General features: G+C 44.8%; 1 protein-coding gene across 1 annotated transcript in view; it reads right to left on the reverse strand.

Annotated features, from left to right (window-relative positions):
• Positions 1 to 24,598, reverse strand: part of NPC1 (NPC intracellular cholesterol transporter 1) — a 53,161-nt gene extending 28,563 nt beyond the window's left edge. Inside the window, exons 1-5 of the mRNA XM_037031943.1 lie at positions 24,366 to 24,598; positions 11,513 to 11,635; positions 10,588 to 10,694; positions 8,280 to 8,455; positions 42 to 209 (exon numbers count right to left, since the gene is read on the reverse strand). Of these exons, the coding sequence (XP_036887838.1) occupies positions 42 to 209; positions 8,280 to 8,455; positions 10,588 to 10,694; positions 11,513 to 11,635; positions 24,366 to 24,422 (631 nt within the window). The 5' untranslated portion in view covers positions 24,423 to 24,598. The remainder of the gene's footprint in view (positions 1 to 41; positions 210 to 8,279; positions 8,456 to 10,587; positions 10,695 to 11,512; positions 11,636 to 24,365) is intronic.
• Between the last annotated feature and the right edge of the window lie 1,932 nt (positions 24,599 to 26,530).

Raw genomic sequence — 26,530 nt, forward strand, 5'->3', positions numbered from 1 at the left:
AAACATGACAAATACACAATCCTGGGAGTCTCTGCACCTACCTGAAAAAATGGGTGTGATGGTGAAAGGTGCCTGGCCGTTGTTCTTATTGAACATGTACTCGATCCAGTTGGTGGCGTTGCAGGCCTCAGCCTCCTTCCCACACAGGAGTCCCAGGGCTTTGTCGTTACTTGATGGGGCCTCCACGTCCCTGCAGGCGTTGTACATCGCTAGCAGAGGAAGCAGGGGAGAAGACTGAAACATACGCTGCTTTAATTCGCTGGGAGAGACGTCACAAAGGCCTCTCGTATGTGAACTCAGAGACCCCCATGCAGTGCAATCAGCAGTTAGGGACAGGAACAAGGACAGGGGACACTAAGGGTGGAAAAGGAGATTAACCCTGAAACCAGCTTATCATGCCTACTCGGCCACTCTCCAAGCACCGAACCTAAGAAATTGGTGGGAAAGGCTTACGTCGTCCTATGTAGCTCATGATATATAGGAGAAATACTACCCCTTCTGTACTAAGACTGTGGAAGGAGAAGCTAAGAACCTTAGTGCCTGTTCAGAGAACAAAGCTGGTTCCAGAAAACGTCTGTGGCAGGAAACTATACAGCTGGAGAATTAAGGGAACTTACAGGGAGAACTGGTTTCGGGGCAGAGGTCACATGAGAATGAACCCACTATTCCTCTTCTTGTTTTACTTCAGTACACATAAAGACAGTAAACTAAATAAGGACAATAATGTCCATGGCATTTTGTACATAATGAAGTAGTGATAATGGGTCCTATATTAACATTTATTTACTAGCTCCTACTTGTTAGAAACGTCCCAAGATCTTCTCCTAAAGGAAATACTTATAAAGTTACTGTGTTTCACCCTCACTCTTTTGTAAAGAAAATTTTTTTTAAAGATTTTATTTCTTTATTTTTAGAGAGGGGAGTGAGAAAGAAAGGAAAAGAAACATCAATGTGTGGTTGTCTCTTGCCCCCTACTGGGGACCTGGCCTGCAAGCCAGGCATGTGCACTGACTGGGAATTGAACCAGCAACCCTTTGGTTCACAGGCTGGCAGGCAGTCAATCCACTCAGCCACACCAGCCAGGTCTTACTCTTACTCTTGAAAGAAAACTGAGCTAGAGCAACAGTTATTTTCTTTAGAACTGTGATTATTCCACTGCCTTCTGGCCTCTACTTTTGCTGGTAAGAAAATCCGCAATTGTCTCTCTTTTGAAGTGATTTGTATTTTTTTCTACCTGCTTTTAAGATCATTGTCTTTGGAGTTTTATAGTTTCTTTAAGCTATTTTTTGATACAGGTTTGTTTTCAAAGTAGCTTTACTGAAATGTAATTCAGAGACCATATAATTCATCATTTAAAATTGGAATTTAATGGATTTTAGCATATTCACAGATATGTGCAACCATGACCACAGTTAATTTTAGAACTCACAACCTTGGCATTCTTATCACCTTAAAACAAGAAACCCTGGCCCTGGCTGGCGTAGCTCAGTGGGTTGAGTGCGGGGCTGCGAACCACATGATCGCAGTTCGATTCCCAGTCAGGGCACATGCCTGGGTTGCAGGCCAGTTCCCAGCAGGGGACTCATGAGAGGCAACCATACATTGATATTTCTCTCCTCTCCTTCTCTCCTTCCCTTCCCCTCTAAAGATAAATAAAATCTTTAAAAAACAAACAAACAAACAAAAAAACCCCAAGAAACCCTGAACCCTTTAGCTAATGGTCCATTATCTCTCTCCTCTCCTTGTCCTTACCAGGCCCTACGCAACCATTAATCTACTTCTGTCTCTACAGATTTGCCTATTCTGGACGTTTCATATAAATGGAATCATGTAATATGTACTCATAGTCTTTTGTGACTTCCTTCCTCCACCTAACATGATGTTTCGCAGACCACCCACGCTGTGGCAGGTATCAGCATTTCATTCCTTTTTAGGTCCACATGATATTCTGTCATACAAATACACCACATCTGTTTATGTTTCAGTTGATGGATATCTGGGTTTTTCCACTCTTGGCTATCATGAATAATGCTGCTATAAATATTTATGTACAGTTTTTATAGGCATGTTTTCATTTCTCCTGTGGAATTGCTGGGTCATACGGTAACTGTGTAGAATTGTTTCAGAAACTGACAGACTGTTTCCCAAAGTGACTGCACCATTTTATATTCCCACCAGCGGCACAGGGAGGTTCAGATTTCTCTACATCCTTGTCCGCACTTGTCACTGACTTGTTGATTCTAGCCTTCCTAGTGGGTGAGAAGTGGTATCTCATCAAGGTTTTGATTTGCATTTTCCTGATGCTTAATGATTTCAAGCATCTTTTCATAAGCGTATGGGCCATCTGTCCTTGGAGAAATGTCTGTTTATATCTTTCACCCATTTTTACTTGCTTTCTATTATTATTGAGTTGTTAGAGTTATATATATATTCTAGATACAAGTCCCTTATTAAATACATGATTTGCATATATTCTTGCCTTTTCTTGATGGTGTCCTTTGAAGCAGAAAAAGGGTTTTACTTTAGGTTTTTTTCTTGCCATGTTTTTGGTGGCACATCCAAGACTGCATTGCCAAATCTGAGGTCATGAAGATTTATCCTTGTTTTCTTTTGAGAGTTTTCTAGTTTTAGCTCTTACTTATCGGTCTTTGGTCAGTTTTAAGTTAATTTTTGTATATGGTCTGGGGTAGGTGTCCAACTTCATTTTGTTTTTTATCTTCATCCAAAGACATACTTACTGATTTTAGAGAGAGGGGAAAACAGGGAGAGAAAGAAGGAAACATCAGTGTGAAAGGAAAACACTGATCAGTTGCTTCTTATATGTGCCCTGACTTGGACTAAACCCACAACCTAGGCATGTACCTTGACCAGGAATTGAACTCGTGAACTTCCGGTTTACAGGACCATGTTCCAACTGAGCTACACTGGCCAGGGCTTCAACTTTATTCTTCTGCATGTGGCTATCCATTTGTTCAAACATCACTGGTTGAAGACTATTCTTTCCCCATTGAATGGTCATGGCAACCTTGTGAAAAATCAGATGACCACAGACATGGGTTTACAGTTGACTCCTGAACAATATAGGAGTTGCTGGCGCCTCCCACACAGTTGGCCCTCTAACCGTGCGGATTCCCATCTGCAGACCTGACCCCTGAACAACATGAACTTGAACTGCAACAAGCAACTGAACAGCAGTCAATTAAACTGCACGGGTCAATAGAAAAAAATCCACGTATAAGTGGACCCATGCAGTTCAAAACTGCCTTGTTCAAGGTGAATTGTATTTTCAATTCTATCTCATTGTTCTATATGTTTATTCTTATTCCAGTACCAAACTGTTTTGATATCCATTGGTTGGCAGTAAAATCTGAAGCAGGAATGTGTGAGGCCTCCTATTTAGTTCTTTTGCACAATAGTTTTAGCTAGTTCTGGCCCCTTGCAAGTCCCTGTGAATTTTACAATTGGCCTGCCGATTTCTACATAGAAGTCAGTTGGGATTCTGATAGGGGCTGTAGTGAATATGTAGATCAATTTGGGCAGTACTACCATCTTAACAATATTCAGTCTTCTGAGCCAAGAAGGTGGGATGGCATTCCATTTTTAAGATCCTCTTTAATTTCTTTAAATAATGTTTTATAGTTTTAAAGAGTATAAGTTTTATACTTCCCTTGTTAAAATTTATTCCTAAGTATTTCATTCTTTTTGAAACTATTATAAATGGAATTCTTTTTTGTTGTTGTTTTGTTAAGATTTTATTTATTTTTAGAGAGAGGAGAAGGGAGGTAGAAAGAAAGGGAAAGAAACAGCAATGTGTGGTTGCCTCTCATGTGGCCCCCATTAGGGACCCGGCCCACAACCCAGGCATGTGCCCTGACTGGGAATTGAACCAGCAACCCTTCGGTTCAGAGCCTGTGCTCAATCCGCTGAGCTACACCAGCCAGGACCTGGAATTATTTTAATTTCACTCTCAGATTGTCCACTACAATTGTATAGAAATACACTTGATTTCTGTGTATTTTATTTAAGATATCTGGCTTAAAGATTTTTTTAAGGACTGTTAAATTGATACTGCAAAAAAGTTATCAGTCCTTTTTTTTAAAGATTTTATTTATTTATCTGTAGAGAGAAGGGAAGGGAGGGAGACAGAGAGGGAGAGAAACATTAATCAATGTGTGGTTGCCTCTCGCACATCCTCTACTGGGGATCTGGCTTACAACCCAGGCATGTGCCCTGACTAGGAATCTAACTGGTGACCCTTTGGTTTGCAGACCTGAGCTCAATCCAATGAGGTGTACCAGATGACCATTTTCTTTTCCTAAGTCCTAAGATTCATCTCTCATCCATTCTGGAAAATCTTCTGCTATTATCCTTTTGCTTATTGTCTCTCCACAGCTATCTTTCTTATCTTTTTCTGGAGTTCCTCACTTTATCCCACATCACATTTTAAATTTTGTTTAAAGATTTATTTATTTATTTATTTTTAGAGACAGGGGAAGAAAGGGAGAAAAACACTGATGTTTCCATTGGTTGCCTTTTGCATGCCCTCAACTAGGACCTGGCCCACAACCCAGGCATGTGCCCTGACCGGGAATCAAACTGGTGACCTTTCAGCTCACAGGCCAGCACTCAATCCATTGAGCCACACCAGCCAGGCCCACATGTCACTTCTTTAATGATCTTTATAACCCTGCTGTTTTCTGGGTAATGCCATCACATCTCTCAGCTTACCATTTGCTTTTCAGGTTTTTATTAAATATTTCAAGCACACAGAAAATATGGAGAATACAATTCCCATTTACTCACCACCCCCAATCTATCAGTTTTACTATTTTACATTTGCCTCAACAATGAAAAAAAAACACACTATACATACAATTGAAGCCCCCCAACTATCCCTCCCTACAATTATCCTTCCTTCCTTCCTTCCTTCCTTCCTTCCTTCCTTCCTTCCTTCCTTCCTTCCTTCCTTCCTTCCTTCCTTCCTTCCTTCCTTAGGGTAACCACAATTCTGAATTTGATGGTTACCTTTCCCATGCACATTTGTGTACTTTTATGCCGTATTGAATCCATAAGTATGTAGTACTGTTTAATGTGACGGTACTGTGGTACTGTTCTATACCTTATTTCCAGTCCATAGTTTTAAGTCACTCACGTGACTGCCATAACTCTCATGTGTTTGAACAGTTTTAGGTATTCCACTGTAGACTACGACTAAACTCCAATATATTACCCATTCTCTAAATAAGCATGTAGTGTCTCTGATATTTTCACTTGTTTTTTAAAAAAGGACTTTATTATTCAGAGCAATTTCAGGTTCACAGTATAATCTAGCAGAAAGTACTGGGTTCCCATGTGACCCCTGCCTGCACACGAGCATGGCCTCCCCACTGTCAACCGCACCGAAGTGGGACATTTGTTACACATGTTGAACCTGCACTGACACATCACTGTCACCTGGAGTCCCTGTGTACACTGGTGTTCACTCTAGGTGTTGTACAATGCATTCCATGAGTTTTGACCAGCGTATAATCACATGTATCCACCATTATAACACTAAACTATAGTTTCAGGGCCCTAAAGATCCCACCCTGCCTGGTGTAGCTCAGTGGATTGAGCACAGGCCTGTGAAACACACAACTGCGGTTCGATTCCCAGTCAGGGCACATGCCTGGGTTGCAGGCCAGTCCCCAGCAGGGGACTCATGAGAGGCAACCATACATTGATATTTCTCTCCCTCCCTTCCCCTCTAAAGATAAATAAAATCTTAAAAAAAAAGATCCCCAACACCCCTCCTTGTCATCCCTCTCTCCCCAGCCCCCTGGCTGCCACTGAACCTTCCACTGTCTCCACAGTTTTGACTTTTCCAGAGTGTTACATATAACTGCAATCATACAATACATAGCCTTTTTAGGTTGGCGTCCTTCACTTAGTAATATGAATCTAAGGTGCCTCCTTGTCTTCACAGGCTGAGAGCTCATTTCCTTTTAGTGCTGAAGAATATTCCACTGTCTAGATGTGCCACAGTTTACCCATTCACCTACTGGAGGGCACCTGGGTTTCTTCCACGTTTTGGAAGTTATGAATACGGCTTCTATAAACATCCACGTGCAGGTTTTTGTGTGGACATACATTTTCAACACTTCTGGGTAAATACCAAGGAACACGATGGCTGGATCAGATGTAACAGTATTTTTAGTTTTCTAAGAAACGACCAGATGGTTTTCCAAAGTGGCCGTACTGTTACGCATTCTCACCTGTGACGTGCAGGAGGCTCCTCCGGCCCCACAGGCTTGCCGGCACGTGGTGCTGTTGGTGTTCTGGGTCTGGCCATTAAATAAGTGTGTTGTTGCATCTTATTGTTGTCTTAATTTGGAATTCCCTAATGACGTATGATGTGGAGCATCTTTTCATTTGCTTATTTGCTATCCATCTCTCTTCTTTGGTAAGGTGTCTGTTCAGGCCTTTTGTCCATTTTTCAATTATGTTGTTCTCTTTCTTATTGTTGAGTTTTCAGTTCTTCATATACTTTGGGTAATAGCCCTTTATGAAACAGGTGTTTTTGCAACTATTTTCTCCCAGTCTGAGTTTGTCTTCTCACTCTCTAATGTCTTCAACTTTTCGCAATCACGGAAACGCTACAACAAACGTTCTTACATGGCTCTCTTGTTTACACACACTAAGCGTTCCGCTGCAGCATTTCTGGGATGAGGGTACATTCCCCTTCAACATTGCCAGGCATTTCGAAATTCTTTTTCAAATGATTTTCGAACACTCGCACCAAGTTCCTGGCATTCCTATTGTCTGCATCCTCACCAACATTTGGAATTCAGTAATTTTATAATTTGTAACAATCTTATATATCAAATGATGGCTTACTGTTTTAATCTACATTTCACTGATTGCTCTAGATACTAATCATTTATATTTATTTTATTTTTTAAAGATTGCACTTATTTATTTTCAGAGAGAGGGGAAGGGAAGAAGAAAGAGAGGGAGTGAAACATCGATTGGCTGCCTCTTGCACACCCGCAACTGCGGACCTGGCCCACCACCCAGGCACAGGCCCTGACCAAATCGAATGGGCAACCTTTTGTTTCGTAGGCTAGCGCTCAATCCACTGAGCCACGCCGGCCAGGGCAGTCATTCATGTTTATAAAACTTTTCACTTATGGTTTCTGCTTTTTTTCTCTTGTCTAAAATGCTTCCCCCTCACCTTAAAGTCATAAAGACATTCTATACTTATTTTTTAAAAATTTCTAAGGTTTGGATTTTTAATCTATACATTTTTAGTACAACATGGGAAAACAAATATTAGGTCGACAGAATAATCAGTTTTCTCACTCCATTTATCAGCTAGCCCACCTTTCCCGTCATGGTTTGTGCCAACATTCCTGTTAGGTGGTATCAAATTTTCCCATGCACGGTTGTGTTTCTGGACAGAATGACCTCTCTCTGTTCACCTGGTTGTCTGTTATTCCTAGGTCTCTTAGTGTTTGTTGCTTTTGTGAACGGGACCTTTTCCCTATTACATTTTTGTCTTAAATTGATCATTACAATTAAAATTGTATGCTGCTCTGCTAATCAACAACTTTGTTAGATTCTTACTCTTACAGATTATTCTTGGGCACATTCTTTATTTGGCTGTGTCTGATCTGCTGCTTATATTTTAGTCTATTTAGATGACTATTCTCATTAATAGATCCAGTTGGTTCTATTTCTGATCTGTTCATTCTTTGCTCCTAGTGTCTTACTCTTTCAGAATTCTTTCATTTCAATGATTTTCAACAAACACCATGTGGTCTTTTTCGGGCTGTTGTATTATTTCTAGTTGTTCGGGTAGCATCTTCTTTGTTTGTTATACTTGCTTCCTTTCCCTTATGGCCATCAGTTTCTTCAAAGTCAAAATCTCCTCACCTCGGCCACCTAGTGCCCTTCCACCCCCTCTCCTCAGTCTTGTAGTAATTCATGCAAGTTCCCCAGTTCAGGTCTCACAGAACCACAGTTCTGCTGGGTTCTAAAATGGATAGAAGTGAAATGGCACATACTAAAAATTCGCACGTGGGATCTTAGGAAGGAGTTAAAGCAAATCTCCCCTTTAAGGAGACTATTACAGGTTGTAGTTCAAGTTGTACGATACAAGCAAAGACATAACTCACATTTCATGGCCAATGGAACTAAAAATTGTTACTTGCACACAGTTGACAAAACTACAAAAGGAACAACTTCACCCACTGCCCTGATATCAGCTGTAAAAAAGGGATAATGAAAAGTTTACTTACCGTTGGCAAAACTCTCTCCAACATAGTACTGTAATTCTTTAACGTTTGTTTTCATCTGTTGTGTAACAGGATCAACATAATCTTCAGTTTCTGTAACATTTAGAAACTGACTTTGCCGAGGGCTACATGTCAGCTCACAGAACAGGTTCATTAGGTTATAAAAGCATGATGGACATCTAAAGAAAAAGTAACCACATTTGGCATGATGTCACAGATAATAAGACCAATAGGATAGTCACTTGAAATAGAACATATTTATAGTTTAGTGTGAAATGTCGAATGAACTGCCTTGAGCACATATCAAACCCAGCAATCCTAAACCTGAAACCTCCCGTTAAAGTAGAGACTTCTCCCTAAAAACTGCCCTAATTACTACTTTTATGTTGTCCAGATGTAATTTCGGAAAGAGAAAAACACTTCTCTGGATTCTGCACTTTATAATTTGGAGAAATGTTTTCTTTGACTTGAAGCAAAAGGGACTTAGAAGCACCTTGGTGAAGATTCTGATTAAGGAAAAAAAGGGAAGGATGAGATTTACACAACAGAATGGTCATTTAAAACCTTCTGAAGGACCCTCTCCCAAGCCCCAGAGAACCCCTAGGCCCTCTCTAAACACTAGAGGGTTTCCTGTGACTTGAAGAGAGAAACAGAACAGCAGCGGAGGTCTCTGGCCACATGTGCTTCAGCAGCACCGCAAGCCATCTGCTGGGCTTCAGGTTCGAAGTTTAAGCTCCTAAAGCTGACTAGTCATGTGGTAAAGGAACCGCCTCTCCTCTTTGACTCACGGCTATCTGCAAACACTATTGCTTCATCAGACATGCCGTGTTGGAACACCACCGGTGAAGGTCGACTGCTCTGATCCAGTTCAGACGACCACACGAGGTACATGAGGATACAGAGCAAGGCCCACGTGGTCCCAACCTTCGAAGCCTCTGGTTTAGTGAAGGAGCAGACACACACACTGACTCTCTTTCAGGAGTCCTGTGCTTTACTGTGACCAAAACAGGAACGACAAATACACCATTTGTAACAAAAATCCCTCTTGGGGTGCATTGCTTTCTAACACTTTCCACGAATTACAAACTTCCTTCCACGTTACTACATTTGTCTCCATGACCATCAGTGCGACAGCTGCATGACATTCCATACATGAGCCTCTCATTATTTACTATCACGGATCAAGCATTGGCACCTCTGACAACAGGGAGAAAACGTGATTACCTTCTGACGTCCGCAATGCCCCACCTGGAGCAGGTGCTACAGAAATGTATTTTCACTGAATGCCGGCTCCAGTCCGGTTCCATCCACATCCACTAGCCTTGCACAGGACCTGCTGGCCCAGCCAGATTCCTAATGTTCGGTCCGTTATCACACTGCCTGCTGTTACACTGCCATCTCAGCCTCTGGAGGGAGCAGGGGTTTCTCAGTGGATGCCGACTTGGGCCCTGTCACCTGTGGTGTTACTGGCAGGAATATCTGCACAGAGAAGCACTTCCCCCTTGTCAGATGTCCTTCCACCCACCTTCATCAGGGTGCTTACGTGTGAAAAATGTAGAAAGTACCACAATGTGCTGTCCTAAAGACTGCCATCAGCTTGTTTTTTGTGCAATGAGAACTGCTGCGTCAGCTTAGATAAGAACATCTCTTATGTAACCCTTTTCACTGCCCTGGTCATGGAGACTGACAAAATACTACGCCAGAACAATCTTGTTAACAATAACCAAAGCCCAGCTTAACTGAGGATGGGGCCTCTAGCACATCAAGTTACCGAAGGAAGAGGGAACCGTATGCAAAGCAGGGGAGGTGGAGAGAGGAAGGTGATGCGGAGGGTTCCACGGATGAGGGTCTTGGGTCGGAGACCTGAGCAGAACTGGCCCCAGGCAAAGAGGCTCAAGTCTGAGAGGACCTAGCTCCCAGTGCAGTTACCCTTTGGGGTAAAGACATCTCATAGAAAAAACAAGTATGATCTCGGAATGTAACTAGGAAGAAAAATAAGTCTGATAATTATTACTTTATCAGAAATGATTCATTATTTCTGAGAAGTCATAAGATTGCTTTCTTCAAATAAAACTGAAACTTTTTAAAGAAAATCAGAACATTACTGGTTAATAAGCGCGGTAAGGTCTTGCTCTGGGTCAGGGTTAGGCTCCGAGACCTTGAGCAGAACCACACACAATGATAGCGACTTTCTCGTGGAGTAACTGACACAAACGAGAGCTAAGTTCCTCAGCAACATTACAGTAAAATGACATTATTCGAGGACCAGCTGTACCTGAAACCCATTTTGTCTGCCCAGCAGTCAGCCTACCTGGACAGAAACTGTAGAGGCAGCTGCAGGTTGTCTTTCAGCGTCCGAAGCTGCTGAACATCACAACAAAGACTGACATTGTCAAAGAAGAAGCCTGGACAAAGTTCCTTTTGGGTGAGAAAGCGTGGATATCAGAGTAGCATAAGGACAAACATTCTTCAATGAAATAAAACAATTTTATTCACATACCCTTTTTAGAAACCAAGGATAAGACATCTATTTGCAAAGCTCTTGCAGAATTCTTTCAAAAGGCTCTCAGTTTACTCTATCTAAACTAGGGAATCACAAAAGTAGACTCATTTCACATTTTTGTCTTATTAGAAGTTCACTCTCCTCCCCTGACCAAGCATTTAACCTCTTCTTAAGTTGTTGTTGTTGTTTTTTAAAGTTTAATCAGAATGTTATTTACTGCCTATTTCCATCAGTCACTCTGCAAGAGTCATTGCCTTTAATAATTCTGATAAAGGAGCAAGGACACCTTGGAGATTGCCACCATGTGAATTTGACTTCAGATTACTTAAGCCTCTAACAGCAGGCTCTTCACCTTGGTTTTCACAGTTTTTTCTAGTAGCCCTGTGTAGCAGGGCTGGTAAAGGAGACACCAGAAAATGGAATCCTGGCAGCAGCCAAAGGGCACGGGCTTTCGGTGGAAAACAAAGGAACCACTAAAATGAACAGAGGACAGAGAAGTTACAGCCGCTTCGCAGCCTTCACGAGAAAGGCATCGAGTCAGCTCCAGAGAAAAACTAAACCTCTGGAGGGAGTACATTCCCCTCTGCCACCACGGGCAGCACGGAAGTGTGGGGCAAGATTGAAGCCTATTGGTGTTTCACCAACCACCACCTCACAGTAACATTCAAGACATAATTACAGAGGACTTCTGATTAGTGCTGTATGCTCCCGATGCCCAATACAATGAACTTACCTGCACTAAGTCATACCCATCCTCTGGCAATGCTTTTGGTGGCCCAGAATATTTGCAGTTGTACCTCTTATCTCCAGATGCAATTCCACATTCTCCATACCAAACACAGGACTGTGAAAATGCCTACAGAAAGTCAACATGAAACTCATTTCAACAGGGCCTCAAGGGTACAACAAATTTCAACAGCAAAAAACACCCATTCAAGCACCTTTATAGAAACTTCCAATGTTACTGCGAAATGAGGTAACAGCCAGGGGCAATGGTGAGTTTAAAATTTTGAAAAATACTAATTAAAAGAAACCAAGTGCCCCCAAAGTACTTGTCAAGAAAGTGAGTGAAGTAACAGGAACTACTTAAATTTACACGATCTCTCCTTCCTGCCAGTTGACTTGTTCTAAGAGAAAGCTGCAGTTCCGCGTAAGAATTAGTAAGAATCAGCACTGAGGAAAGCAAGGCAGCTGGAGACTACTAAGCTGCTATTTCTGCACCTCTGAATAAGGAACCCTGAGCTCTAAGTAACGAAAGAACCTTTCCGTGCACATGTAGGCTAGCAGTGCATCACCACCAACATGAAGAGCATACCACAAACACCAAGAGACCCTAAGTAAGAAGCAGCAGCAGGAATGAACACCTTATCCTCGAGTAGAAAGCAATGTGCTAGTTTTAAGTAAAATCACCTCATCAATCTTAAAAAAAAAATTTAAAACCTCTTATGTAAAGATTTCTCAAGAGCCACTCATAGACCTCATGTGCGAGTCACAAGGCTGTCAGAAACTTCAGGAGGGAGGAGGGTGCAGGGTGAATCATTGTGTCAGAGTGGCGTGGCCACCCATCTCTGCCAAGCTGGCCAGGGCCACAGGCTTGCACAATCTTGCAGTCATCTGTCCCCGGGGAAAACAGAGGACATGGAGAAATAGCCAGGCTCCCAAGATACCTGGTGCAAAAGCCATTTTAAAGTATCGGTACAGAGGCACCAGAGCACGTGATTCTCACCAGGGCAGTGGCACATGGCCCACACGTAGGTAAGGAGCTGAGTAGGTCTGCGTGGGTCCCCAGCTTAGAGGTACAAATCCCACAACAGGCCCTGAAGCCCCCAAAACATGAAAGAGAAAACAAGCAGGCGGCAAGGGGTGCCCGTGGAGGGAGTCTACGGGGTCAGTACAATTCGTCTCTGAATTTGCTCTTCGGGTATCTCACAACAGAAATTACGACTTACCCCTATCTTGAGTCATTCGAAGTCATATGTTTAGGCCACAAGAGAGGAAAATTATTCAAATGAGGAAGTGACAAGTATTCAACAATACCACATACCAAATCTGTGGCAAGATGCCACACAATTTCATTTTTATGCAAAAAGAATCACAGTTATTTCCATAAACTTAGCAATTCTAGGGAAACTATTGTTCTTCCCAAGACTGTGGGTTTCCAACTAAAAGGTCATCGTCCATCTACTGAAGCTGGAAAAGGCAAAAAAGCTGATTAAGGAGACAGCAATACTGTTTTTGACATGCCATTTAAATAGGAGGAACCCCTCCCTAGACCTCACATTACTCTCAACGGACCAACAGGGCAAGCAAGTCTGGGCCCTGGGCTGGGGCTGGGCAGCACCCAGCCATCACCCATCGGAGTGGAGAAGTCCAGTCAACAAACCACAATCACCACTCGGGCATGACTAGCAGGATGGGTGTCTAGAGTCTGAATTCCCCTTTCTTAGCACTGGGGCCATAACAGAAAATAAAGATGACTCAGAGCTGTTTGGTCCCTATTCACGAAGATAATCCCTTGTAATCTACGTCATTCAGTTCAAAGCAAAGTTTCCACCCCTCTGGTAGGAGGGAGGCGGGAGGGGAGGGCTCCCAATAAATGTGCTCCTTAAGGACAATCACAGCTGGAGCAGGCACCTGAACCTGGCCGGGCAGTTTCCCTGCCTGTGAGCTGTTTGTTGCTCATAACCACTGCTCCTTGCCTGGATGTGGTGTGAAGACCCAGTGAAGGCAATGCATGGGAGTGCTTGGTAAACGTTGGAGCCCTGTACCATCAAACACTGGAACTACTAGTAATGCCTTCCAGCTGTTTGGGACTTCAGCACAGGGGTTCCAAAGACCTGAAAAAATTAAAGTGCCCAAGGTTTCTCTGGGCCCAGGAAAACTGGGCTTGACTCCACATTCTTAGGTTTACTTCCCAAAGTCATCCTGCCTAAGGTAGCAGCCATAAGCCAGTGGGGCCCAAAGTACGTACAAGCCACCCACTACGTGCTAGGCATGGCTTGAACTGCTTTTTGTATATTAACCTAATAAATTCTCAGTGTGGGCTGATGAGGAAGGTGCTGTTATCACACTCATTTTACGGATGAAGAGACGCGGCCCAGTGAAACTAAGTACTAACTTGTCCCAGGGGGGCAGAACCAGGAAAGGGGATTCAAGCCAGGACATTCGAGGCTTAGGAGACAATCTTAATAAAATACCATCTACTGCACAATTAAGGTCTTCACTCTAGTATCACACCCCCTCCCTGCTCCCCGCCTCGTGTGGGGCATACACAGGGCGCACTCACTCAGGCAGCTGCCCTGGCCTGGGGCTGCCTCGCTTCCACCTCCCCCCCCCTCTCTCCCAACCTCCAGCTCCCTCTTCTCACCTCCAGCTGGCAAGTGAGAGCTGCCCCAAGGCTGCAGAGGCTGCAGTGCTCCCCAGCTTCCTCCACAGCTTCCTCCACAACCCTCGCCACCTGTCCTCCTTCTCGCCCACATTTTCAACCTCAACCCTCTGTTGATCCCTTCACCTGCTCCTGCCTATAAAAGCTGCCCTAATTTCATTCTCCCTCTCAGTCAAAGCACCCCCAACTTCACTCCACAGATGCTCAACAACCCCAGATGCTCAAAGGGAAACTGATCTTTTCTCTGAAGCCTCAGCCATTGCCAGTCTCTGTTCGCCAGGGTCTAAGCCTTGGCACCTTCCAGATCCACCTCCCAGGAAGGCTCCCAGGTACAGTCTCCTGTGCCTCTTCCTCCTCATGCTCCTTCCCTGCCAAACCCACAGCCACTCTTTGTCCATCTGGGCACCTTCCATCCTGACCTCAGCACAGCTGCCACTTGGCTCTTCCTGAGTCACACCTGCAAGGTTTTCTGATTCTCAGAAACCTATGATCCACTTTTCCCACGGCCTGAGACAAGTTCCAGAAGCCCCGCCTGGTTCTGCTGCACACTCACCTCACACCCTTCCTTCCCTCGGTCCTGCACTAGGTGGGACTTCACTGTCTCTGTGCAGTTCATGTCGGTCCTGCCTTCCTGCCTGACACTGAGCACACCCCTTAGTGCCTCAGGGCCCCTCTCCAACCCTCACCTCCCCGTGTGCCTTCCTGACCCAGCAGGCCCAGCCCGGCGTCCAGGCACTTGCTAAGTATGCTTTTATTAGCTCCTGTAACCCTCAGATCTGTAGGGCTGGTACCCAAATAACACCATTTTACAGGAGAGGAGACAAGGTTACTCAAGGAACGTGACTCATCTGAGGCCACATCTAAGAAACACAGAGACAGACCCCACCAAAACCCTGGCTGACTTGGAACCCGGAGCTCTCACTCCTCACGGGCCTGAGGGCCACTCCTTGGTGGCCTACTCCTTGGTGGCCCACTGGCTGGGCCATCCTCATCCCCACCTCCCACCAAGAACCCAGCCGGCATACGAGTGATTAGACTTTTCACTCTCCCAATCACCACAACACAGCAGGACTTGAGCAAGCGGACAGCTGCACTTTCAGATCCCCTGGACTGTCAGGGCAGCACCTGAAGGCAACAGCAAGAGCACACCAGACGGTCAAGGGCTCACATACAGGCCACTCGCTACCTTTCTACGCAAAGCACCTGGTAACCGCAGTAAGGGGTCTGGCCGAAAGCTGCCTTTAGTACCTAGCACTGATTTCACATCAATAAGTAACACTGACTTGGGGAGGGAGTACCGTGCCCAGCAGTGATGGAAACACACCGCTGTCTGAGCCCGAGTGCCACCCGACACACCCAGAGTCTCTGACCACCGGACTTGCCGAGTTTCACTGCGGATCCAACTCCAAAGCCCTTCGTCAGCACCACGTGCCACCAGCCAATCTTAGGAACTATTCACAATCACAAGAACAATCTTTCTTAAGTATATGAAAATGCTGCCAACTCCTAAAATGCTAAAAGTAAATGGTTTTATTTTGAATTTTTTATTATATTTTATTGATTATGCTATCACAGTTGTCCTGATTTTTCCCCTTTACCCCCCGCCCAGCACCCCACACTCCCACAGGGAAACCCCACATCCTGGTCCATGTCCATGGGTCATGCGTGTAAGTCCCGTGGCTACTCCATTTCCAATACTATACATCCCCATGGCTATTGTGTAACTGCCTATTTGTAATTCTTAATTCTCTCACCTCTTCACCCATCCCCCTCCTCCCATCTGGCAACCATCAAAACACTGTGTGTATCCATGACTCTGTCTCAGTTCCTCTTGTTGGCTTAGTTTGTTTTTTGGATTCAATTGTTGATAGATATGTATTTATTGCCATTTTATGATACACAGTCTTGATCTTCTTTTTCTAGTTGATAGATATGTATTTATTGCCATTTTATGATACACAGTCTTGATCTTCTTTTTCTAAGTAAGTCCCTTTAACATTTCATATAATAATGGTTTGGTGAGGATGAACTCCTTCAGTTTTTCCTTGTCTGGGAAGCTCTTTATTTCCCTTGATTCCGAATGACAGCTTTGCTGGGTAGAGCAATCTTGGCTGCAGGTCCACGCTTATCATGACTTTGAATATTTCCTGCCAGTCCCTTCTAGCCTGCAAAGCTTCTTTTGGCAAATCAGCTGACAGTGTTATGGGAACTCCCCTGTAGTTAACAATCTACTTTTCTCTCACTGCTTTTTAAGAAATAACACTAGAAACTCCTCATTTCTCCATTCCCCCACCCCATTTCTCAGAATTAACCAGAGCTAATTTTTACATCTAGGTCTTGCAGGCTTTTAACTCCCCCACAGGCAAGCCTGCAGAGATGTATACCCTCAAACCCATGAGTGCAGCGACTTTTGAACAGCTTTTCCACAAATACACCTTGACCACCCTCCACAGGTGGCTTTGGCTTGACCTGATCCACCCTTAAGTGCATCTGTCTTAAACGGAGCCTCCAGCCCCACTGTTTTCCCCACAGGTCTCAGTCCTTCCTACCTGTCTTGGAACATCCCCCCTCTTACAAGCCTCTCCTAAGACTCCTGGCCTCCACTAAACTTAACTCTGACTCCTTTCATCTGGTTCCAGTCCAGGCGCTCCCTGGATCAGGTGCACTGTCCTGGGGCAGAGGCAGGTCAGTCCCAGGTGGCACCTGGCCGCTGTTCAGGGGATCCATCCTCACCGCTCAAGTCAGCAGGTGTTCTGTCCCCAGAGCTCCGGTGAGCATCATGCCTGCCCTAGGGGTGGGCAAACGTTTGTCCTCAGAGGGCCAAACAGTAAATATCTCAGGCTGGTGGGCCATGAGGTCTCTGGTGAATGCTCAGCTCTGCCCATTGTAGCTCAAAAGGAGCCACAGACCATTGGTTAATGGAGGGCACGGGCATGTCCCAGGCCAACTTTATCACAATGACGGCCTCTGGTTAGAACACGCTTTGCCAGCTCCTGCCCAAGAACCAAGCAGAATTTCTGTTTATGAGAATGACAAACTTGTGTATGTGGCTGGAAGAGTATTTTCTTGCCTTTGTCCTGACTCCCTCAAAAGACCATTAAATCCTAAAGGGCAGAGGCCAGATGTTATACTTCTTTTGAAATTCCCTGCAGTACTTCATCTAGTTTCCACAGATTCCAAAACCATCACAAACTCACCATGAGCTGAAGGAGTCGAAATGGATTATGTAAGAAGTTCAAAACTGGTAACTAACTGCTAGTTGTTTTAGCTTTAGCCCAGAGTGCAGTATTTACAAGGCTAGACCATCTTCTTTCACAACATCGTTCGGAGTTTAATTATTGGGTATCTGAAGGATAAGAAAGCCTCTTGCAAAAATAACAGGAATAGTCTAGAAAAGGCTAAAAAATGCCCCTTCTGCTGTCTGTCAGCAACTATCACAACCGCCAAACAGACGGTAACAGGGACCGCATGAGAGCGCACCTCATCGCGTGGAGAAGCTCTGATCAGCAGCAGAATGCTACACTCCAGGCTGCCCTTAGAAAGTCCTGTGGGATAAAGCATTAAGTAACTCATATTCAAATGCTCACTGAACACATCCAGTAAGACACAAAGTTGCATGATTTCTCCTTCATTGCCTCGTTTATTTCTCAGATCCACTATGGCGTAGTAGTGCAGCATTACCCAGGTAAGGAAATCAAGGCTCAGAGAAGATTCTGAGGTCACATGGGTCATCGGTGACCAAACCAGTGATGAGAATCAAAATGTTGAGCACCAAGCACTGTCCATCCTGTCCACCATCCCATCCCCCAAGCTGCTGCACTGGGCAAACTCCAGCTCAGCTGGTACAAAAGACATATGCGCAGACTGGCCGTGCACCAGAGATGGGCTGTTCCATCCGTTACAGGCCTACACAAGTGTTCCTCTTTCTACATCGACCTGCCCACTTGTAGGAATGAGCGCCATCTATACCTTTTTCTGTCTGTCTCTAAGCAGCTGGCAGATGAGCACTCACTTTCTCAGTACAGCTGACTGTCCTTGACCTCAGGCCTGCACTCGGCCACCCTGTCGCCAGCGGAGTACAGGGTGGGTCCTGCCACTTCTGCTGCTGTCCTGAATGTGTAAAGCTCAGAGCAAAACCTAGAGACACACTCAGCTCAAGCTCCAGTGAGGGGGCCAAACAAATATGACAGGTCATTTGGGTTGGAGGCTGGGCTGGCCTGACTTTTATTGAAGAAAATCTCAGGGACTCTGTTTTACAGATGACTTGGGATGAACATACCCACATCACAAAGAATGACTTGTGTGAGCATCAGGCACGCCAGTAGACGGGTGTTTAAGTCATATGTCTTTAGTTAAATGGGCTTGGCTAGTCTTCCCTTTACAGATAAAGTAGTCTGCAGCTTCTTTAAGTGACTCATCCAAGGTCATACCAGTAGCTAGTATCAAACATTGCTGAGCTCTAGTTGGAAAAATAATCCAAAGTAAAAGACTAAAATAAAACTATGAACGGGGACATAAGTGTATCCTGTCTGCAGGTTTTTTCCTTCAGGACATTCACAGCATGGCGGTTGAGCAACGGGTCAGGCCAGCAGGCCACCTCCATCCCTGATTCATGCTGGCTTTGGAGGAAACCACGCTAGAAACATGCCTTGAATGAGGTGCCTGCTTGGCTAAGGGGGACATTTGTTGTATACGCATTCTACTTAGCTTGCTAGATATTGATCAACTGACAGCCATATTCTGAATTTGAACAGAGCACAGAAGTCAGAACACAGTGACCCAATCCCCCAGTCTGCCATTTACTAGTTGGGTGACAAATTTGAGCGCCAATATCCATATGTGTAAAACAGGAAAAACAGCACTTCACCTATCACATAGGGTGTTCTGTGAGATCAAGACAAGGTCAGTTGTTTTACCCACTCACCTACTGACGGACACTATGGGACATTTACACCATGGAATACTACTCAGCAAGTAACAAAGAAGAAAGTTTCACCCTTTGCGACAGTATGGATGGATCTGAAGAACATTATGCTACGTGAAATAAACCAGTCAGAGAAAGACAATACCGTATGATTTCACTCGTAAGTGGAACCTAATGAACAAACTGAACTAATGAGGAAAATGAGGACAGATTTGTAGACAGAGAACAGGCTGACAGCTGTTCTCTATCTCCCCCTGCAAGTCAGGGGCAGGGGTGGTATTTAGGGGGTGGAGGGATTGAGTAGAAAGGAAAAAGAACTCATGGACATGAACAACAGTGTGGTGACTGCTGGGGGGAGGGGAGTATAACGGGACTAAATGGTAATGGAAAAAATACTTAAGATTAAATAAATTTTAAAGAGACTATTTGAAGAGAGGTAAGAAAGACAGTTGTTGATTTCTTCAAAACAGTAGAGCCTCAAGTACCTGCCCATTAAAAATCACTTTTAAGGGGATTTATACTATAGGTATGAAATAATAACAAATGTTTTCATGAAAACAATAATTCAATCACACACAAAAACATCAGAAGTGTCCTGGCAACCAAATACTATGCAAAAATGAGGTAACTCTTTTTTCTTTAGTTTCTTGTAAACTAGAATGTCATTTTTAAATAGCTTTACTGAGATCATTTGGATACCATTAAATTCATCCTTTACAAGCACACAGGTATTTAGTAACAGTTGGGTAACTTCCCTCCTCCATTTTCTCCAGGTTTCCTCTTGTCCATCTGGTACGCATCAGTTCACCCTCCAAGGATCAGCTAAAAAAATGGACTCCCCATAATTTTGTGTGCTTGTTTTACTGTAGCACACGTTGCATTGCAATTTTTAAAATATATTCACACTTCCCATCAACTATGAATAGGACCGGGACAGAAACTACTAACATTTATACGTCACATCACAGTCTGCAGACTGCTTTCTATGTGGTTTATTCTTTGCCCTGCTTCTGCACCCTACACTGTGTCTATGGCAAACACTTTGTATTTGTGAAATCACTGAAAGATAATAATTTGAGTTCCTCTGTGGCCTTAGGGGCAATCATCAGATAACAAACAAATCCTAAAGCTTCACTCTCAAATCCCCCCCAATTCCCCAACAGCACACTTGGATCAACGAGGGCTTTTTAAAAAATGTTTTCTTGCCAAAGCAAATATTCCAAAGACTAAAAATAAGAGGCATAGCCAAGCAGAGGAAAACGTGTCTGGCCACAGGTGGTCATTGATTATTGCCCAGAAACCAGGTGCAAATCCAGTTCTAATCTCTGCTGGCCCCTGAATTCCTCCTCCATCCTACCCTCTCACCTGAGCCCAAGGAGGTCCAATGATTTGGAGATTCAGAAAAGTAAGAGTCCCAGCCATACTGGAGGTGGCAAAATACAGTTCTTGCCCTCGGGAGCCTGCATTCTGCAGTATTTGACTGTCTTTCCAGAAGCAGCCTGCGAAGTGGGCATCGCTGTCAATCCCATTTCACAGAGGAGGAAACTGAAGCTCCAGGAGATCGCTGGCTCGCCCAACATCACTCTTGGTAGGAGTGGGAATCAGAACCCACACCCAGGTCTTTTTACTGAAAGCCTTTTGCCAGGCAGTAAATGCTGCTGCAGAAGTTTAAACAAAGATTTAGAATTTCAGAGAGTGGGCATATATAGTAAATTTCATTGGGGGAACAGGCTAACTGACGTCATGAATGGTGGAACATTTGAACTGGACCTTGGAAGATGCGCACGTTTTTGAGACCAAGTAGCTTATTTAGCGGGATGGCTGATGCCCCTCACAGAGCTGTGGGTAAAGGGGTAGAAAGGGGCCCTGAGGTCAGATTAGAGATGGTCAGATCCAGGCTTCTGCAGTAGGTAATGTGTCATCCTTAAAACACCCTGAAAAGCACCCCTTATAGAAAGAAGAGAGACCATACTGTCCCCCTGCCCAGAGGGATTCTTTGATTCTTTGTTCTGGGCCCTTCGACAAACACTGAAGGAATACAAAGACCTATTCAGCAAGTGGTTTTCTTTCTGCCAACTCGCTAAAATAGAAAAAACTATTTTTCCTCGGCTTACTTATGTTAATAGAATATCTGATCACAGCATCAATCAAGGAGAAATGTGAATATGGGAAAGACTACCCACATTTACTACATTTCCAGGTGGTTATTCTTCAACACTTTCAGGCCAAAAAAGTAAGCCATTCCTGATCTTAGGAAAAGCCATTTTAATGGCTTAATTCCTACTCAAGCATCACTCTGTTCCAAGTTCCTCAAGAAAAAGCTTACAAAAACTACAGTCAGGAGATAGATATAATTTCTCAAAACTGCACATATTATTTGGGTGACCACAAGGTTTTTAAAAAAACATGTGGTCTAGTAATGTTATTTCATCATCTGCAAAAATTAAAAATTACGTAAAGCAAAAATCCCTCCTAAATGTATTTTAGACCTTCAAAGGACTTTATTAGCGCTCAAACTAAACCCAGATGAGCCTAGGTAAAAATTCTAAAAACTTTTTTTCTATTTTACTTTTTTATTCTGCACATTAATGCTCTAGATGAAGAAGACAGAAGGATTTTGTTTTCCTGCCAAAATACCAGGGGCCCAAGCCAGCCCATTCTACTTTCTCTGTCTGAGGCAGGGTCTGGAAGACCCATACAAAGGGGGGGAAGGTAGCTATGTGGGTTCAATTTGCTCCAGACCTTTTCCACACCCCCTCAGTCCAGCTGTCACTGACCAACAGTGACAAGGCAAGCGAAGACCAAAGCTACACCCACAATAGCCGTCCTCCCCGCCCCACCCCCAATCTGTTCAGGTGTTCTGAAAGCCTCTGCAGATGGGAGGGAGTTAATTTATAAAATAACAATGGGAGTTTTTCCAGTTAAGCTGAACAAACCTGTCCAAGGCTTCCAGGCATTTTGCAAGAGACTTGTGACCAACCTCTAACCTATCCCAAAAATTCTAGGAGGAAACAACTCTGTGGCTATTATCCTGATACCATCTCCAGGTAAAAGGATTTCAGATGTAAATGAAAAAAAAAAACTATGTATATTGTGCAGCCTGTCTATGAGATCATGAACTAAAACTCAGCTGTATTTTTTAAGGCACAGCAATTTTTTAATTATTACTATTTTGTCAGTTTTTACTAAAGTGATGAGGTCTCTCCAATGTATCATGTCACTTAATAACCCTAATAATCCTATGAGGTATTGTTTGTCTTCAGAAAAAACTGAGGCTTGAAAGCATGCCCAAAGCCAAGGCTAGTGAGTGTCTACCTGCTCACCTCTTTACAAAGCACCTTCCTGAACCTTGCTTCCCTCCGCCTCCCTCCCAACCAGACGCCATTATCCCACACTGCTGGGGTTCCCCACACGCACGTACAGGAGAGAGCCAAGGCTCTTCTGGCTCTTGGGCCCTTACTGGGTCAGCATCTCCTATCCACTTCTGAAAACTACAAAGAAGTTCAGAGAGACCTTTTTCTATCCCTGGGAAAGCCAGCCTTCCTTGTGATTCACTGACCCTCTCATTGCCGATTCCCCTGTAAGTGGGCACAGCATTCCCAGAGGTAACTCCTTCACCCTGATATGGTTTAATCAGCACTATATCCTTACCCATCCCCTTCGACCCCCAGTTTTCAAACAGGAAGCTGTAGACTCACAAATAGCAGAAAGGCACTCCTGCCCAAGGCAAAGCTGACCCAGGGAGTCAGGCCATGAGTGTCAGGCCCAATCCTGTGGCTAGCTAGTACTGTCAAGGGGAATGTCAATTACCCCCAGGTGGGCCTCAGTCCCCAAAGATGTGAAAAGGATTTGAGAAGCAGCAACTTGAACTCTTTAGAAGACCAAGGTAACTGTTCCAATGTGGTGCCTAATGAATCATTTCCCTTTTTTACCTCCCCTTACACTTCATTTTTAGGACAGAAGGGGAGATAAAGTAGTACGAGCTTCTCAACAAACCTATTAAGAGTTCCTATGTATGTGGCAGAATTAAAGCAGAATTAAGTGTGGACGGAAAAGGGGGCCACACCCTAAACCTGCATGGGGGTCCTTACAGACTCAGAGACTGAGAGTAACCACCAAGGATGGTCATTAAAACTTCTTAACCAAAAGCAAGTCACAGAGGGTAGTCCTGTCGTAGGCCAGTATCTTCCTTGACAAAGGTCAGTCTTGACCATAACCGAGCCTGTCCTTTTTTGCATATAAGATAATACTCCTTTGGAATGTCTGAGTAATCCCCTTTTCCTGACCCCTCAGGAAACAATCTCGCACCAGAGTGTGGTACCACTCATTGTTATCTTGTTCCCCACCCCAAAATAGCATCCCTTTGTGCTATAAATCGTAGTTGTTGCTCTTGCCGGTGTGCTTCAGCTGGAGTGTCATCCTGCACATTAAATGGTTGGGGGTTCAGTCCCCAGTGAGGGCGCATCCTTAGGTTGCGGGTTACATCCCAGTTGGGGTGCCTATGGAAGGCAACCAATTGATGTTTCTGTCATATCGATGTTTCTCTCTCTCCCTTTCTCTTTCAAATCAATAAACATTTTTAATTTAAAAAAAGTTCATTGTTAACTAGCCTATACCCACCAATGCAAAAAAAGTACTGTCTCTTCATTTTAGTTTTTCATCCAATCCCAGAGACTTCCTCTTCTTTGCTTTCTCCAGCATACCCCATCTATCACCAATGAATTTCATGTAACCGTCCTTATGCCTCCTCCTGATTGTAATGCATAAAATAAGGTGCGAAACTGCCATTCTCCCTGAGCATTTTCACAATCTGTTTGAGATTTTACTGCCCAGCAATTGTGGTCAGTTTGGCTCAAATAAACTCATAAAAATTCTTAGAGGTTTGGACATTTCCAATATTGACACAAGGGGAAAAAAACGGCTAAATAAGATCGCTATTCTTCTCTACCCACTTCCCCCCTTCCTTCTAATCCCACATCCTCAACCCAGAAATTAGGCGAACACAGCTGAAAAGAGCTCTAAACAGGCCAAACCAGTAGTTCCCAGTTGCCATCCTCTTCCAGATCACAGGGGAAAGAAAGTGCGCAGTCGGAGAGAGAAAACAGAGAGGTGGGGTTCTCCAGAGACGTCAACGTTAGAGCGACTTGCCCAGCACAGCTGGACCTGGACGCCTCGCGAGGCCGGGGCGCCTGAGCCGCTGCACGGCCCGCCGCTCTCCGGGACTGGCTGCCCGGCCACATGGCCCACAGCCCACCCGGGTCCCTGGCTGCCGCTCACCTGTGCCGGGCACAACAGCCACAAGAGTAGGCCCAGTGTCAGGCCGCGCGCACTCATGCTGCCGCGGGGCGGGGCTGGGGAGCTCCGCGGAGGCTCGGCTGGCTCCACTCGGCCCGGTACCGAGTCACCGACTCTTTCAGAACCGAGCGCTAGAGGACAGAGTGACGAGGACTCTGCGGCGATGGGCTACGCGCGCAGATCAGGAAAGAAGAAGGCGTCGCCATCTCCTCCCCTTCTGGGCCGTACCGCGGCCCGCCGGCCCCGGGTACATCCTGGGCGGGGCGAGCCGGTCCAGCGGGGCGGGCCGGACCCGGGGCGGGGCGGGGGGACGGGCCATGGGCGGGGCCTAGCTGCGGCCTTGGCCAGACGCGGCCCCCGGCGGGACCCGAGGGTGCTGCATCGATCCCCTGGAGTACTAGTTCTGCAGTGTTCGGCCCTGGTCCCGCTGGGGGCGCCTGGCGTTGGGGTCAGGGACTCTCAGACCAGGGCAGTTTAACTTCTGGAGTCCAGACTGGGAGTATATTTCTGGAGTTGTACCCAAAGCGTGGTTTTCATGCTTTAAATTCACTTCTCTTCCTTTTGTCTTTTCGTGAAGATGACGGGCGAGAAGGCTTTAGCAAATGGGAGTTCTTGGGGACTGTTTTTCATTGCGAGATCCCATTCTTCAGCGGAATACATGTTTATGTTGGCTCCGAGTAGCACTGTGAGCAAGTTCTGCACCTAAACCCACTCGCCCAAAAGGAACGTGGGCTCGGCCACGTCCAGCGAAACCCGCAGGTGCCGCGCAGTGACCTGATAGGGTACAGCGCCGAACGCGCCAGCGGCGGAGCGCGGCGGGGGCGAAGCCTCAGAGTAACCCTTTCTCTTCGTTGGCTCAGCACACGTTTCAAAAAGCGCTACAAATGCTCCATCTACTGGTGGTGCTAAGCGGGGCAGAGAACCTGACTTCCTGTTAGTGGGGTGGGGCCTGAGTTCCTTTTTAAGTTCTAGGTGTAGTCAGAAAACAAAGATAAAGGAGAAGCCTCTAGATGTTTTTTTTTTTCTTTCTTCTTTGGCCTTGCCTCTTCTTATTATAATCTTTTCTGATTTGCACGTATTTTTTATTCTATGCATTTCTGGTAACATCACCCCTCAGATTTAAATTATTGAGACCATTGCTAAGCACCAGTTATTTCCGTTTTGAAATTAAAGAAATGGAGATAAGGATCTCTTCTCCCCACAGTGGACGTCAATTTACAATGAAAAACTAAAGATCCACCTGTAGCAATGCTAAACTTAGTCCTTGGTAGACCCACGATGCGAGTGACATTCCCATCCCTACTCCACAAGCGGTTGATTGAGTTACTGTCTTGCCTCCCCACCTCCTCAGTCCTGAGACGTGGAACTGGCTGGCTGGGCGCTGAGACTGAAGGGATTTCCTGTGGACCATCAGCCCTACTAGATGTTCCATGACAACCTCCTGGCTCTCACCCAATTGTGTTCTGCTCCTGGTGGTTCCACTGATGGTCAAGTACTATGCGATATGCAGGTGTACGCCGCCTCATCTGTGACTTGTTAGAAAAGCAAGCTTACAGGGGCTCCACCCTGCACACACTGAATCAGGAACGCTGGGGGTGAGCCCAGACTTTTAACAATGCCTCCAGGTGGTTCCAATGCACACTCAAATTCAAAAACTGCTGTTGTTATGTATTGGGTTGACCAAAAAGTCCGTTACATTTTTTCCATAAAAGACACGCTTTTCACTTTCACCGATACCTCTGTTGATTTGGATATTTTGAGTATGTCAGCTATCTCCTGCTATTGGCTTCTAGTGGGTGGAGGCCAGGGGTGCTGCTAAACATCTTCCAATGCATATGACAGCCCCACAGCAAAGAATTATTTGGTCAAAATGTTAATAGCACCAAGAAACTTTGCAAACCACTTTTGATATGTTCAATCAGTCACGCACCTTCTTGGTATACTGCACAAATCTTTTTTATCTGTTGTAAAACAAATCTGTTTCTGTTGTGTTTTTACCTGTCTTGAATCAATAAAGCATAAGACACTGAAAATGTTGCATATCTTCTTTCATCTTCAATACTAAAATGGCTGCACAAAAATTCACCAATTTTGATAACGTTTTTAACTACATGCTTATATGACAGATACAAATACTGTATTTCTGT

The sequence above is a fragment of the Sturnira hondurensis genome, unplaced genomic scaffold (genome assembly GCF_014824575.4).
Source record: "Sturnira hondurensis isolate 20B ecotype Veracruz unplaced genomic scaffold, ASM1482457v3 Scaffold0001872, whole genome shotgun sequence".
In the NCBI taxonomy this organism is placed as follows: Eukaryota; Metazoa; Chordata; class Mammalia; order Chiroptera; family Phyllostomidae; genus Sturnira; species Sturnira hondurensis.